We start from the raw sequence: 14,242 nt of genomic DNA, 5'->3' as shown, positions 1-14,242 counted from the left end.
GTCTAGGGATTTCACTCTTTTGAGTTTCCCTTTCAGCTTCCTTCTAATTACTCCCCTCAGTTTTATAAAGCTCCCTCATTTGAAATAAAATGTGACTGTTTTTGATTTTTGCAGCAACTTTCCATTGACATGAATGCTGAACTTTAATAGCATCGTGGTCACTGTTCCCAATGGGTGCAATAAGATCTACATCAGATCTCAAGCCCTGATCAGAATCAAGTCCAAGATTGGTTCTGGTTGCCTCTGTAACCAACCATTTTTGATGTCTAAGAACCTCATTTCTACAGCATGACTCTAGCAACCATTTGCCTGGTCAATATGAGGATTGTTTAAATCACCCAATATTACAACATTTTCTGCTTTAGCCACCAATCTTATTTCCATCTCAGTCTTATTTCCTTCTTCATCTAAGTAACATGTAGGGCCTGGTAACTCCACTGATAGCGATTCCCTGGAGGTGTTTATTCACCTAATTTAGTAAAGGGGGACCTATTTTTCATGGCAGAAATATAATGGCAGTGCAAGTGGAGCAAAGGAGATAGAAACTACATAACAGGAAGAGGAAGACTAGGAAGTCTAGACAAGGAAACCTAAACAATAAACATTAATACTAGCCAATTCACATCTAGGCATGAAGAACAAGAAGACAGACTGATTGTAATATGTAGCGTAATTTATTAAAACATAGATGGTAAGAAGACACAGAACAGGCATCAAGCTATTGCAAAAGAATCATTCAAGTTAGACTTTTAGAAAAAGAAATCAGAGAGGGATGGAACAAGGCACCTTGAATGTTAACCTGAAAAGAACTGAACAGTTTATAGGTTTATACATCTAATTCATTTAGTAGCTAAAGGTTTGGCAATCACTCTCAAAACATAAGCTTATGACATTATGAAGGGAAGGCAAATATGAACGTAAGTGCAATACACACAGTGGGAGGGGGTCATCTGGACAGGTTGTAATTATATGTTTCTTGGTTTCCACTTAATATTTATTATGCAGTTGGGTTATGAACTTTTGCCATGAAGACAAAGTGACGGGTTGCCTTATTAGTAATGAACATTAAGAAGGGTTTATTAAATTCAAGGATGGGAGGAGGAGGTAATAGAGCAGAGAATGTAATATCTACGACAGTGACTGCTGCTGCCTCGGTGCCTCCCTCATGAACATCCAGCACAGCCTTGTGAATAGCCTGCAGGGAAAGAGCAAGATGTTATTTCCTATGTATACTATTTTCTTCTTTCTATGACATGAAAGATAATTATGGCAATGGCATGACTCTTTCCTACATTCATGAAGGCATGACGATAGCCTCTCTCTTTCATAGAAACAGCACAGATAGTGAATGGAGGGGGGGCGGTCGGTCAGCTGCGTAGACCCAAAATGAGAGAGGAGATGTTGCTGACTTTAGGGTGACCTAGAGAGTTGAAAAGCCAGAGGGTTTTTTGTGACAGTATTCATTGATAATGAGTACCAATACCATTTTTGGGATTCTCCCAAGATGCTCGAGTGCTGGCCTACCCCACTCTTCCAGAGAAAGGGAGAGGAGGAAGTAGGTTGGGGGAAAACACATACAGAGCCAGTGGGACAGGAATGCAGAGACTCAATCCACTACAGTTGGATGGGCACACAGGCCTGGGCATGCCATGTGACAAGCAGCTGCAGGTGGTGGCCACGTACCAGCTGTGCATGAACCAGCGCACACTCTGAGCTGCCATGCCTGAGAAGGAGCTTGACCACTGACCTCCCGCCCCCCCCAGCAGAGTGGATGGGGAACCGCCTGCTCTCTTCTTTCTGCCTTTTTGGAATGGGGCATGCTGGGTGATGGCAGGCTGGGAAGTGGTCAAGGCATCACAGGCCCAGGCAGGCAAAGAGCTACAATTTCTCTGCTAGTCAGGTGGCAGTGGAGCGTGGCAGCAATGGCGGAGGGGCTTGGAGCAAAAAGGCCAGATTGGGGGGTGGGGAGTCAACGGTGGAGATCTAGCTGTTCCTCCATCCCTTGAGGAGCCTGGGATGAGAAGCCTCACCACTGCTTGGAATTCACAGGTGGCTTTTTTTTTTTTAGCTTAGGCAAGCCACAGCTTCAGATCATGACGTGCATCCAAACACACCACTGAGAAAAATTAAGTGCCCTTTCCTTAAGCAGGGGAAGCAGCAATCCCTCTCTTGTGCTGCAGCCTACTGAGCCCTCTGAAATGTTGTTCCTGCAGGTTAGTAGATGCTCAGGGACAGCCTAGTTGGGATCTGCAGAGGAAGCGGGGGGGGGGGGGGAATTGGCATGTTGGGGACCTGAGGAAACCCAGAGCTCCCGAACTCTCAGGGGATCCGAGGGGCCACACTTGGCATCCACTCAGATGAGTGGATGCCAAGTGTGACCCCTCGGATCCCCTGAGAGCAACAACATACATGGTGCCTTTAAGGCAATGTCTGCTGGAAGCAGCTGGGAAGCAACCAGGCATGGAGAACCAAGGGAATGAACTCCCTGGGAGTTCCTCAGATTCTATGTGAGTTCCAAAGAGGTGGAGCTTCCAAAGCACTCCCTCTCTTAAGGCAAAAGAAGATGGGCGAAGGAGGACACGCTTTTCCTCCACAAGTTGAAAGAAGCAAGGCTAGGAGAGAGGCAGAAAACACGGGTGAAAGGAACCTAATCCCCTATTCGTTTGACACTTAAGGGAGGGTACACAGTGCTTCCTCCTGGCAAGTAGTTCAGAGTGCAGGTGGAAGACCAGTTCTTTCATACTCCTCTGAATCAAAATTTCTCTGCAAAGTAGCAAACAAGCACAGCAAGAAGGTGGCACAGTTCATGTCTCCATAATATGTTAGTATTTTTACTCACAGAGAATTTTTCACAAGGGAGAATTCAATAATACCTGCAACACAAAGTACTAACTGTCCAGTCTGCCACCCAGGGACTCTACCAGCTCATTCTACGGTACGTGTAGGCTAATTGTCACTCCCACATCATTAGGGTGACCCGGGAGATCTAAGTGCACCAGATGTAAGAAGCAAATTTTTGTTATCTGCCACAGCTGGCAAACTCTCAGCCCTTTCCTTAGGATGAAAAGCATCCAAAAAGGGCCATGAGTAACTTGACTTGGACTAGCTACTATATTGTAATAATATATAATAATAATAACATTTGATTTATATACCGCCGTTCAAGAGAACTTAACGCCCACTCAGAGAGGTTTACAAAGTATATTATTATTATCCCCCTGGACTTAAGTTTCTGGAGACACTTTCATGGGCTAACCTACATACTTTAAATGATTCTAATTTAGACGTAACTAGGGGTTCATTTACTTACCTTTCAACTTTATGGGCCAGCACAATTGATTATTTTGCTCTATCACCTTCATTATTGAACCTGGTAGACAGGTTTGAGATTGTGGATACCTCCTTAAGTGACCACTGCCCCTTGACGTTAATATTTAATCTAACCAACAATGTTTTTCTGAACCCAGAAGCAGAACTAGCAGGAGCAGTAACTCTGGGTTTTAGGAGACTCAAGTGGTCGGAGCAGCTAAGTATTAAATTATCTCAATGTTTAGCTGACCCTGAATTGGAGGATTTGAAGCTAGCTCTTTCTCTGTTGGGTAAGGAGGCGATTAAAATTTTTCAAGCAATAATCAACCATTTTAAACCTTTCTTTGTTAATGGCAGGACTACCAATCCTATTATTATCCCCACAACAAAACACCCTGTGAGGTGAGTGGGGCTGAGAGAGCTAGAAGCTGTGACTGAGCCAAGGTCACCCAGCTGGCTTCAAGTGGAGGAGTGAGGAATCAAACCCGGCTCTCCAGATTAGCGTCCCGTGCTCTTAACCACTACACCAAACTGGCTTTTCATGTACACATGAAGCTGCTTTATAGTAAATGAGAGCATTGGTCCATCAATGTTGTGATTGGCTCTCCAGGGTCTCAGGTACACTGGCCTCATCCCTCCTCAATTCTTATTTAATCAATTGCTTCCAGATGTTTAGGGGTAATTTTGTCATTTATTTTAGTCATTTATTTTAATAAAACCTCTGAACATGCCTATGGAATCTTAAAAATATTATTTGTTTAAAGATAAAAAGAAATGGCAAATTATCTTCAAACAACTCGCATACTTACTTTGGAAACCTTCAGATTGCGTTGTCCAGTAATCCCAGATAGATCAGCATTGTCATTAAAGACATCATTCACACCTTCTCTCTGCAACAAGGCTTTGACATCATAGGATCCAGAAATGGAAAATTTTGGAATACGCAGTTCTATTTTTCTATTTAATATGAGACAAAAGGGAGAAGCAGAAAAAAAACAGCTAAGATTCAACAGGATAAAATATTTCAATTGACTTAGACCCCTTTAAAAAGGGTGATTTAGAACTTTTATTCTGGTGTCTATGTTATGCCCACTGTATTTTGGTTTCTTTGCCTGCTTATTGCTTTATTTTCTGTCTTTTTCTGTGGTATCAAACAATAAGGCACAATGTTGTGTAGCCATACTGATCTACTGTTCACTTCCAGCTGTTTTAACAGCTGTCCATTTATTTTCACTCTCTGTTTCCCATTGTTTTCCTCAGCAAATTGTTTTTTTTCCTATGTGCTTACTAATTATATGTTTAATAATAATTTCTATAAATTTTCCGGGGATGGATATTAGGCTAACTGGTCTATAATTTCCTGGTTCACCAATTCTCCAGTCTTCCTTTACTAGGGATCCCAGGTCCCCCGTTGGAGGAGGGGCTTCCCTGCTCCCACTGTCCACCCCCTCACCTCTGCTCACCTGGCCAGCAGGTAGAAAAGGTGCAAGAACACGCCTCCTGGGCACTCTCCCAGGGCAGTCTGATGATGACATCTCTTCCCAAAGTGATGTCATCGCACTGCCCTGACAGTGCTTCTGGGGTTTGCAGTGGAATAACGCACTCCCACTGAAGCGTGGGAGCACTCCCAGACCTGTGCGATGATGTCACCCAGAAGTGACATCATTGTGCAAGCACGGCAGCACTGGGTCACTGAGAGAGGGCGCCCGTGGGGACAAAATTCACAGGTCCCAGAGTTAGCTTGAGGGCCCTGAGCTGGGGCTCTCCGACAGCTGCCAAAGCACAACTCAGGTTTCTTGGGTTGCCTCTGCTTGCTTCTCCCCTTTGGGCTGCTGCCAGAGCCCCATGACTGCACATACATGCATGTGCACACAAACACGCACTCTCTCTCTTTCTCACCATCCTCAGTCATAATTTAAGTAAACAAGGATGTTATGTATTGGGCTCAGGGCCTCTAATGTATTCTGGCTCACCTTCCCCAGCCTATCTGCGAACAACAGGCTGTTCCAAACTAAGGGGGGAGGGGTGTTGTGTACTGGGCTGAGTAGGCCGAGCAAGGCCTCTAAGGTATTTACTGTATTGATTGCAATGCACTATACTGTGTTGAGCTTAAGGTTCAGTCAAGGCTCCCAATGCCTGCATTCTCATTGGTCCTTAATCCCTGCAATATCACAGGTTACTTTCTCAAGGCAGCAGCCAATCAGTCCTCTATAATAAACACCAATCAGTGACCTGCCTACTTCAAACACTGTATATAGTTTATGCAAATGATGGCATTGTAAAGTATGTATTCTCATTGGCTATCAGTTATTCTGGGGGTGGAGCTGCTGTATATATATTGAGGACTTCTGTTCAGTCTGTCTGAGTGTGTTGTGTTCCTGCTGAATAAAGAGCTGTTGAATTACCTTGTGTCTGAACCCACTATTTAACAAAGGACAAGATCTAACTAACTTGAGCAAGGCCTAAGAACAAGATATGTGCTTGATTTTTTAAAAGTTAGAAACCCACACACTCTAACCAGAAGTAGGGGGTGAGGTAGTCTTTCTCTGCAGTCTCCTCCTTTCTTTTTCTGTTTGAGGAGGCAATATCCAGAAGGGAAGAAGATGGGAAGGGGGAGCTGGAACCAGCTGGATATCACTATCGAGGGATGAGAGCTGTTTTCTAAAGTTAGTGCGGATGTGGGAAAACACCACCATCTGAAGACTCGGCTCACCTAGCTCTTCTGCATGGAGGATAAGGTGGACTTTTTACATGTTCCTATTTTTCTTCTCTTGTTAAGCATCTTTACTTCTGCAACGGGGTTTATTTTCAGTAGTAACTTGTGCTTCATATGCATTTAATTTAGAGTACATGGCAGTGTTCTCGCTAGATCCTGTGGCTGGGGAGTCTTACTGATTCTCCTTGCTCATTTTTTCTTTGAGTACACACTGTAATTTTTTCTTTTGTTCACACTGGGCAGTATGGACGCTCCCAATGAGCACTCCCTGCAGGCACCAAGGAGAAACCTCCTAGGTTGTTTTAAAGCGCCTGCTTCTGGAGATGGGGGAGACGGGGAAAAGCCAGGACTCATTCTTTGTTTTAGAGAAGAGATACTTCTGGAGAAGAAGGAAGTGGTTGCCAAGAAACACACCTGTGGATGCCAGTTGTGAAACACAATGTACCTATTTATACCTATTCACTACATGCATCCTGGAGGGATTTAACTCCCTTGAGTTCCCATTTCAACTTCCTTCTGAATAGTTCCTTGCCGACATGAATGCTGGATTTAACAGCTCTGTGGTCCCTTCTCTAAGCATTTTGCAATATTCTGCCCAAAAGAATCCAATAAGAGTGGGTGGATTTCTATTAAAGATATAGGCAAAATATTGTTCTGGGATTTTTATGCTTTTCCGGTTATCGAAAGAAAATAACGTGGCTGTTACTTTGGAGATTGTTTATTGAAATGCAGGTGACAACATCTTAAAGAGACCAAGTTGGAATTGAACGTCTGTTTGTGTTCTGCTGGAGGGCAGCACTACTGACACCGTTATTTCCCCCAGCAATTTCCAAAGTTAATATTATGAGTTGTTTTCACTAGAAAAAGAAGTCTTATTTTCAATTCTTTTGTGTTTTTTTGTTTCCTTTGAATGTGTGAGGGTTATACTGGGAGACTGTGTGAAGTAAAATTTGCAAGACATTCACATAACTTGTCATATTCACAAAATATTTTATACTGGTTTTGAAGGAAATTAGAAGCTGAATTTCAGATTTAGATCTTAAATATGAATTTTCACCTAAAAGTTAAAACTAGATTGCCTTGGAATTGTTGGTATTTTTTGAGTTCTTACAATTTGAAGACATAAAAATTATTAAGCCTTCAGCCGTGAAAGACTACCCACTTCTGGATACTATTGCATGCAAATAATTAAATATAGTCCATGCTAAATATCACCACCTGTGAACATACAACCAGTATTATATATTACTGCATGCCTGCTATCATAAATAGTGAAATAGGACATTGCATTGCATGTCAAAAATCAAATGCTATAAATTCTCCAAGCTGTCCCTAGTCAAGAGAGATTATTGGTATACTGTATGAACAGAAAGCAGAAGGGAAATTTACCTTGATCACAGTAAATGAATACTAAGTTAATGCATTATATATCATTCAATGAAAGATCACGTGTGGTTTTAAAACAAATGCTTTAACTTATCGTTTAATGCCGTATTAATAATACAGCAGCCTTTTTTCAAATAGCGCAAGATGAAGGCTTACTTGTGTTTCAGAGATGTTCTCCATTTGTTCAGAAGGCCTACTACCAAAGCATCCTCCACTTCCTTCAGTTTGCCTTTGTCTGGCAGAATGAACCATGCTGAGAAATCTCCATTGTAAGGCAGTCTGACCACCCAACACAACAAGTCGTCATCATGGAAAAAATCATAATAACCTTCACGGCTCATCATGTGGACCTTCACAGTTGTGTTTGCATCGACAAAGAAATCTGCTTCTCTGGTCAATTCATGGTTAAAAGGGTTTTTCCAGGAGGCTAAGGAGAAAAAGAACAGGTTACACTGAGTAGGATATATGTTAATTCTCACATAGGCACACTATTGCAGAATAGTTGTATGCTTATTTGTAAGAGGACGCTAAATGCAAGAGGCAGGAGTTCTGTGCTAAACCTCATGCCCAAGTAAAGGGATGATGTAAGTTATTTGGACAGCACAGAACATGAGATGGCAAAAGTGCTAGTGGGTAAAGCAGTAGGATGCTTGAGGGCATATGCACAGTAGATTAATGCAGAAAAGCCTGCTTAGTGATATTTGAAGCCTTCCTATAGCCTAAGAAGGCATCATGCAATATAAATGGCTCATCCTCCAGCTGAAAATCTACTTTCAACATTGGAAGGTTTTCCAGGCTGGAAGAAAGTTGGAGAAAGAAGTGGAAGGATACAAGCTAAAGTCTCTTGCCATTCTGAACTATGAAATTTGCAATACATTCCATTTCTTTGCTAAGCAGTCTGCCACCAACTAGACACGGGCATGAATGGGGGGAAAAAACTAAACACCCTGTTGGTCGTTCGTTGCCATCCACGAACAATGAACAATGAACATGGACGAACATGAACTGTTCCTGGACATGTTCGTTGTTCATTGTTTGTGGGGGCCAGAACTCCCCCCAACCCTGCCCACTTAGCCCCCCTCCCCTCAAACCCACTTACCTGACCCTTTAAAGATCCCTTTAAATTATCAGCTGGCAGGTGACGGGGGGGGGGGGTTCCCCCTGCTGCCTGCCAGCTGATAGTTTAACGGGCCCTGTCCTGGCAAAAACAGCAGTGTCTGCTGGCAGCTAGTTTGAGGGGTTACAAAAGTGACCTTCCCAATGTCCAATACCCACCAAATTTGCAGGGTACATAGTCCTCCCTGTCCTCTGAAGACCCCCCAAGTTTCAGAGAGATTGCACTCGGGAAAGGCATGATCCATGGGTCTCCCCATTGGCTGTCATTTTCTCTTCACAGTGGCAAAAACAGGACTCTCTGCTGGAAGTACTTTGAAGGGTTAAAACCAGAAGGAAAGCCAGAAGGAGTTCAGACAGAGTTCAGTCCCTCCCTGCCTTGGGTTGCCAAGGAGATTGATTGCCGGTGCCAGACTGTCTGGCTTGATGAATGGCTGCCGAAGGCAACGAATGAGGCTTGCAACGACCACCTGTTCATTTAGGATGGGGCCTCACGAACAGCTTGTTTGAGAACAGCAGATTAAGCTGTTTGTGGGTTTTTTCTGTTCGTAATGCTGTTCGTACCCATGTCTACTACCAACTGCTCTAGGTAAAAACATGGGAATTTGGAATGCCACGACAGCTCCCAGTTTCATTCTGCCATATTTGGCTCCAACACAAGTGTACAGGCCACAAGCCCACAACTCCCCCTTCCTTTACTTATTCATAGTTTTCACTACAACTACCAGCCATATTGGCATAGAGAACCATTCTAGTTTGCTAATAGAATCTTTCCTTCTGTCATCATTCATTAGTAAACCCCATTTTTTACCTTTGAAGAAGATATAGTTTAGAAGAACCATTACAGTATGTGGATCTAGGTTGTTGACTGCATGGCTGATTTTTCCATTAGTTTTGTTCTTTACATAATCATTTATCTCATATTCTGCTGCTTTGGAGTTCTTGAAACTAGTTGAAAAGGTTTCAGCTTCATACAAGGTTTTGACATCATTCAGGAATTTAGGAAGTGGTTTCGATGACTCTTCTATGAACAAAGCATTCCCAAGAGTCATCTGTGTTACATTATTGGGTTGGTTAAGCGTGCAGACTATTCGATTAAACCCTGCATGGATCTCATTCTCCTGAATGTCTGAAAGGTTGAAACCAAGTCCATGGAAAATCTGATGATGAGTTTCATCTTTTGCACCCAGAGTCAGCATGGCAAAGCACGTGGAGATACACAGGGGAGAGAAGAAAATGTTTTGGGTTGCTGAATCTGAAGAGATGTGCTTATACAATCGGAACAGAAATTTAGCATTGCTGTCAACTATCTTTTTATAGCTGCTGGGTTCGATTTCTTGTCCTGCTAAAGGGTGATGTTGATGTTCAAGTGGGTGTTCCTCTCCATTTCCCTCCTGTTCATCGCTATGTCCTGGGACATGATGACAGTGGACTTGAAGACCAATTAGTAGTAAGCAGAGGCAGAGGGAGAACTTCATTGGAATGAGAGAATGTCCTGATAAAAGAAAATGAAGATTAGGGAACATCAATCCATTGTTAACGTCTCCCACATAATCCCCTGTAACAGCCTGGTGTATATGGGATTGTGCTTCAAATCTGAAGAATTACTAAATATCCCTTGTGCACTCTTATTGTTGGTGGCACGACAATGACTAAATCTCAGAAAACTGTACACATAAAAGATATTGGATATTAAAAAACCTCTAAAATAATTTTTAGATTTTTTTTTGTAATTACCAAAACTTTTTAAAATATCAAAGTATGTGGTCGGAATAGTTTACCATATACTCGTCGGTTAGTTTTTTGAAACAAAGAAAGTTATAAAATATTTCAAAGATTAAAACTATTTAATAATATCATTGAAACTTATTTGCAGACAGTTAGCTTTTCCCTCCAGGAAACTTCAGCTTTTCTTTCAGAAATTCAAGCTTGATGAACAAAACTTAGAATCCATTTAAATCTCCTCTTGTCTTTAACGCAATTTCAATTGTGCCACATGTGGCAAATTTTAGGCACTTAACTCCTACATTCAGCTAAAGAGATATTCCATATTTTTTGAAGATAGAAATAACTTTTTGGGATAAGAATCTCATGAGTTTCTGTGCAGCAGAAGGAAGCCCCATTCTTTGCCTTGGCTAAATGATAGCATGTTATAGTATTTGGCTTGTCTGTGCTATGTTGTGCCACGTTTTGTACTGCCTCCAGTTTGGTAATAAAGTTCTATATTCCATGCCAACTTTCTCTGAGATTCTACATCCAAACTTTGCTCTGTGCATAATAAAATAGTACATTTAGTCTAAATTAGAAATAAATCAAGCTTTAAATTTAGATGGAGCTAGTCATTTTGTTTTTAATCATCAAAGGGAATAGATGGTGAAGTATTTTTCAGAAAACATGAATACTGGTTGATCAAAGCAGAGAATTAAAAAAAAGAGAGAATAATGCATATCATACTCACAAAGTCTTCTGCGGAAACCTATCACATCTACTCGTTCTACAATACTCCTTCCTTAATTATTTATATAGCATGAAAATAAAATGGTCAATATTCCTCATTAACCATTAAGCTGAGCAAATATTGACTATGTATCAAGGATAGATATCATAGAATTAGTCGCTGGATTTTTAGCTTGTCTCTGCAATTTGTTCAGTGGTGCTGGAAAGTTTTCAACTACATAGGAAGGCTCCTCTGCATGTCAAGAGTGCATGTACAGATGCAAAACTGAATAACTTTTGTAATGGGATCTTTTTGTCTGATGTATATCAGGGTCCCAGATATGAGTATCTGTTAGCATGGAAGGTGAGACTGATCCATTTATTCAACTGGAATCATGAAGAGATGAAAACAGCTGAAGCAGAGCTGGCACTGTGAAATACTTGAGGGAGGAAAAGTGGAGCTAGAGGTTTTCCCATGGCTGAACTCTGTGATACTCTTTAATCTACAGGATCTATAGTTCATAGGGGACTGATTCCCCCTTACCTCCCCAGATCATGCAAATTATAGCTGCTTGCTTGATTCCTATTCTCCGTTGAGACCAAATTAAGAAATAATACAATACAGTGATTTCTCCTTTTGGAGGGCTAAATGTCTCAGCTTCCCTATTAACATACTGACATGATAACATGGCTTCTTGCTACAAACCTTCCCCTCCAGGAAGTAGGAGTGGTGAGGGATTAGGTAGGGGAGATAAACAGTCACTCTACACATTACTTTTCCACAGCCAACCCACGTGCTGCCAGACACACATCACCTCAGTACAGAGGGGGGACATTTCCCCATTTCTGCTGCTCCGCATGGAGGTATTGTGTGCATGTGTGGCAGCAGAAAAGGGAGACCCAGTTTGGTGTAGTAGTTAAGAGTGGCAGGACTCTAATCTGGAGTACCGAGTTTGATTCCCCATTCCTCCACTTGAAGCCAGCTGGGTGACCTTGAGTCAGTCACAGCTCTGTCGGAGCTCTCTCAGCCCCACCCACCTCACAGGAAGATTGTTGTGAGGATAATAATAACAGGCTTTGTAAACAGTTCTGAGTGGGTGTTAAGTAGGGGTGTGCAAGCCAAAAATTTTCGGCTATAGCCGAAAGTAGAAAGCCGAAAGAAGATTCTCTATCGTTAAAGCCGAAAGCCGAAACAAGAATCTCTTTCGGCTTTCGGCTTTCGGGATTCTTTCGGCATTCTTTCGGCATTCTTTCGGCTTTTTTCTATGGGAAAATGCCTCCGTCTTCCAGGACGCCTGGAGGAGGCATTTTCCCACCGAATAAGCCCAAAATTGGTGGGGACCTTCCTCTAACCCTTCTCTAACAACCACCCAAGTTTCAGACAGATTGAACTTTGGGGGGCCATGTTATGGCCCCCCAAAGCAGGTCCCCCCATCCTCCCATAAGAAAGCGAAGGAGCAGCATATTGTTAGCATGCTGCTGCTCATCTTTCTTCATTATTTCCTATGGGGAAAAATTAAGAGGCAGGCTTCCTTTGCCAGGGGTGGCATTTTGCATGCAAAATGCCCCCTCACCCTCAGGGGCCCTTCTCCCACCCCTCCTACCACCCCCCACCAAGGCTCAGCCTGCTCCCACTTGGGGGGGCCATTTCATGGCCTCCCCAAGTAGGTGCTCTAATCTCTACCACTGACAGCTGGGGGAGGCTTGTGTTGCCAGGGGTGGCATTTTGCATGCAAAATGCCCCCCAACCCTCTGGGGCCCTTCTCCCACCCCTCCTCCCACCCCCCACCAAGGCTCAGCCTGCTCCCACTTGGGGGGGCCATTTCATGGCCTCCCCAAGTAGGTGCTCTGCTCTCATCTCTACCACTGACAGCTGGGGGAGGCTTGTCTTGCCAGGGGTGGCATTTTGCATGCAAAATGCCCCCCAGCCCTCTGGGGCCCTTCTCCCACCCTTCCTCCCACCCCCCACCAAGGCTCAGACTGCTCCCACTTGGGGGGGGCATTTCATGGCCTCCCCAAGTAGGTCCTCTCAGCCCCTAAAGTCCACCCGTTACAGCCCCACACAAACCCAATTCCCCCCCAGCTGCCACACACAGACCCAAATCCCCACATTAGCCCCTCACAGACCCAAATACTTGTATACAACAAGTATGGCATGGAAGCAGTATCTTACACAAAAATAACACAACTCACTTCACATTAAAGAATCACCCCAAAAAATTGCTGTCAAAAGCACTTTATTTCTGTAACTGCTTTAGGTTACACAGTAGGAAGGCACCACAGAGCAGGAAAGCAGTGTACTACACAAAAATAACACAACTCACTTCACAACAGAGAATCACACAAACACAATTGCTGTCAAAAACGGTGAAGTGGCCATGGCCTTCGGACTATATTCCACCTCGGTCGAGAGAACTGTCCGAACCCTTGGAGATCAGTGACCAAGGAGAGGACAGAGCAACGCAGGAAGCCGCTGAATATTACCGACGTATGGAAATGCGGATGGGTGCGATGGAGGATGAATTAGCCCAGGCTGTTTTCCTCATTGGTGAGTTGGTGAGAGGGCAGAGGGAAGAGCGAGTGGCGGCCGATCAAGTTCAACAAGCGTCGGCAGTGGTGCAGGGACAAGTGCCTGCAGGTGCTTCAATATCGGTGGCCACGCAATCCACTCCGGGATCCAGCGTAGGTCCGTCACCGCTACCGCAGCAATCGCCTGTTCAAACGACGGGAATGGCGTCCGCCCCGCGGCAACAGACACAGGTAGCTGTGCAAGTACTACAAACACCTTCACCGACGCTACCGGCCCCTAATCAACCAATACCTCTCCAAACTGTTCCACCACCACCGCCTTCGGATCAAAACGTCCCTCTACATCCTCAGCTTCCTCCCCCTCCGAGACAAGTGTCATTACCACCGCCTAGACAGGGGGCACCTCAGCAGCTGGCCCCAATACAAGTCCCTCCAAGAGCCACAGGTACACTTCCGAGAGCTCCACCGCCTGGAAACCCACCCAGAACTCAACCGATGGGAGTTCCGCGAGGTCAACCCAGGGGATTGCCACAAGGCCCGCCACCTCCACCTCCTCCGACACAAGATAGAACGAGGGAGCCGGAGTTGCCTTGGGGTTGGATTAAATTGGAAGCCACTTTTGATGGAGATACACAGAAGTTGGGATTTTTTGTAGTTCAAGCACTTCAGTTCTTCAATCGATGGGGGCATCTGTTTCCTGATGAGGAGAGCAGAATTGATCATCTGGCATCGAGACTGGAAGGCAAAGCAGCC

General features: G+C 43.9%; 1 protein-coding gene across 2 annotated transcripts; it reads right to left on the bottom strand.

Annotated features, from left to right (window-relative positions):
• Positions 1-652: 652 nt before the first annotated feature.
• Positions 653-11,058, bottom strand: LOC129324157 (alpha-1-antitrypsin-like). Of its 2 annotated transcripts, none has more exons than XM_054971197.1 (5): positions 10,983-11,058; positions 9,336-10,019; positions 7,568-7,838; positions 4,119-4,266; positions 653-1,195 (listed from the first exon to the last, which is right to left on the bottom strand). In XM_054971197.1, exons 2-5 carry the CDS (start codon positions 10,000-10,002, stop codon positions 998-1,000), a joined length of 1,284 nt encoding a protein of 427 aa, XP_054827172.1. In that variant the 5' UTR covers positions 10,003-10,019; positions 10,983-11,058; the 3' UTR covers positions 653-997. The 2 variants fall into 2 exon arrangements, with proteins under 2 accessions (XP_054827172.1, XP_054827173.1); XM_054971198.1 differs by having other exon boundaries at positions 10,979-11,045.
• Between the last annotated feature and the right edge of the window lie 3,184 nt (positions 11,059-14,242).

This window comes from Eublepharis macularius, chromosome 2 (assembly GCF_028583425.1).
Source record: "Eublepharis macularius isolate TG4126 chromosome 2, MPM_Emac_v1.0, whole genome shotgun sequence".
NCBI classification, from domain to species: domain Eukaryota; kingdom Metazoa; phylum Chordata; class Lepidosauria; order Squamata; family Eublepharidae; genus Eublepharis; species Eublepharis macularius.
Note: the sequence above shows the minus strand (reverse complement) of the source record. Positions and strands in the feature narration are given on the sequence as shown.

Bases quoted from the DNA above. Each gene is read 5' to 3' on its own strand.
- LOC129324157 (XM_054971197.1), bottom strand. From the start codon at position 10,002: ATGAAGTTCTCCCTCTGCCTCTGCTTACTACTAATTGGTCTTCAAGTC. The intron at 4,267-7,567 runs GTAAGCCTTCAT...CATATTAAATAG, and splicing joins AGAACATCTCTGAAACACAA to AAAAATAGAACTGCGTATTC. The intron at 1,196-4,118 runs GTAAGTATGCGA...CTTTCCCTGCAG, and splicing joins GCAATCTGAAGGTTTCCAAA to GCTATTCACAAGGCTGTGCT.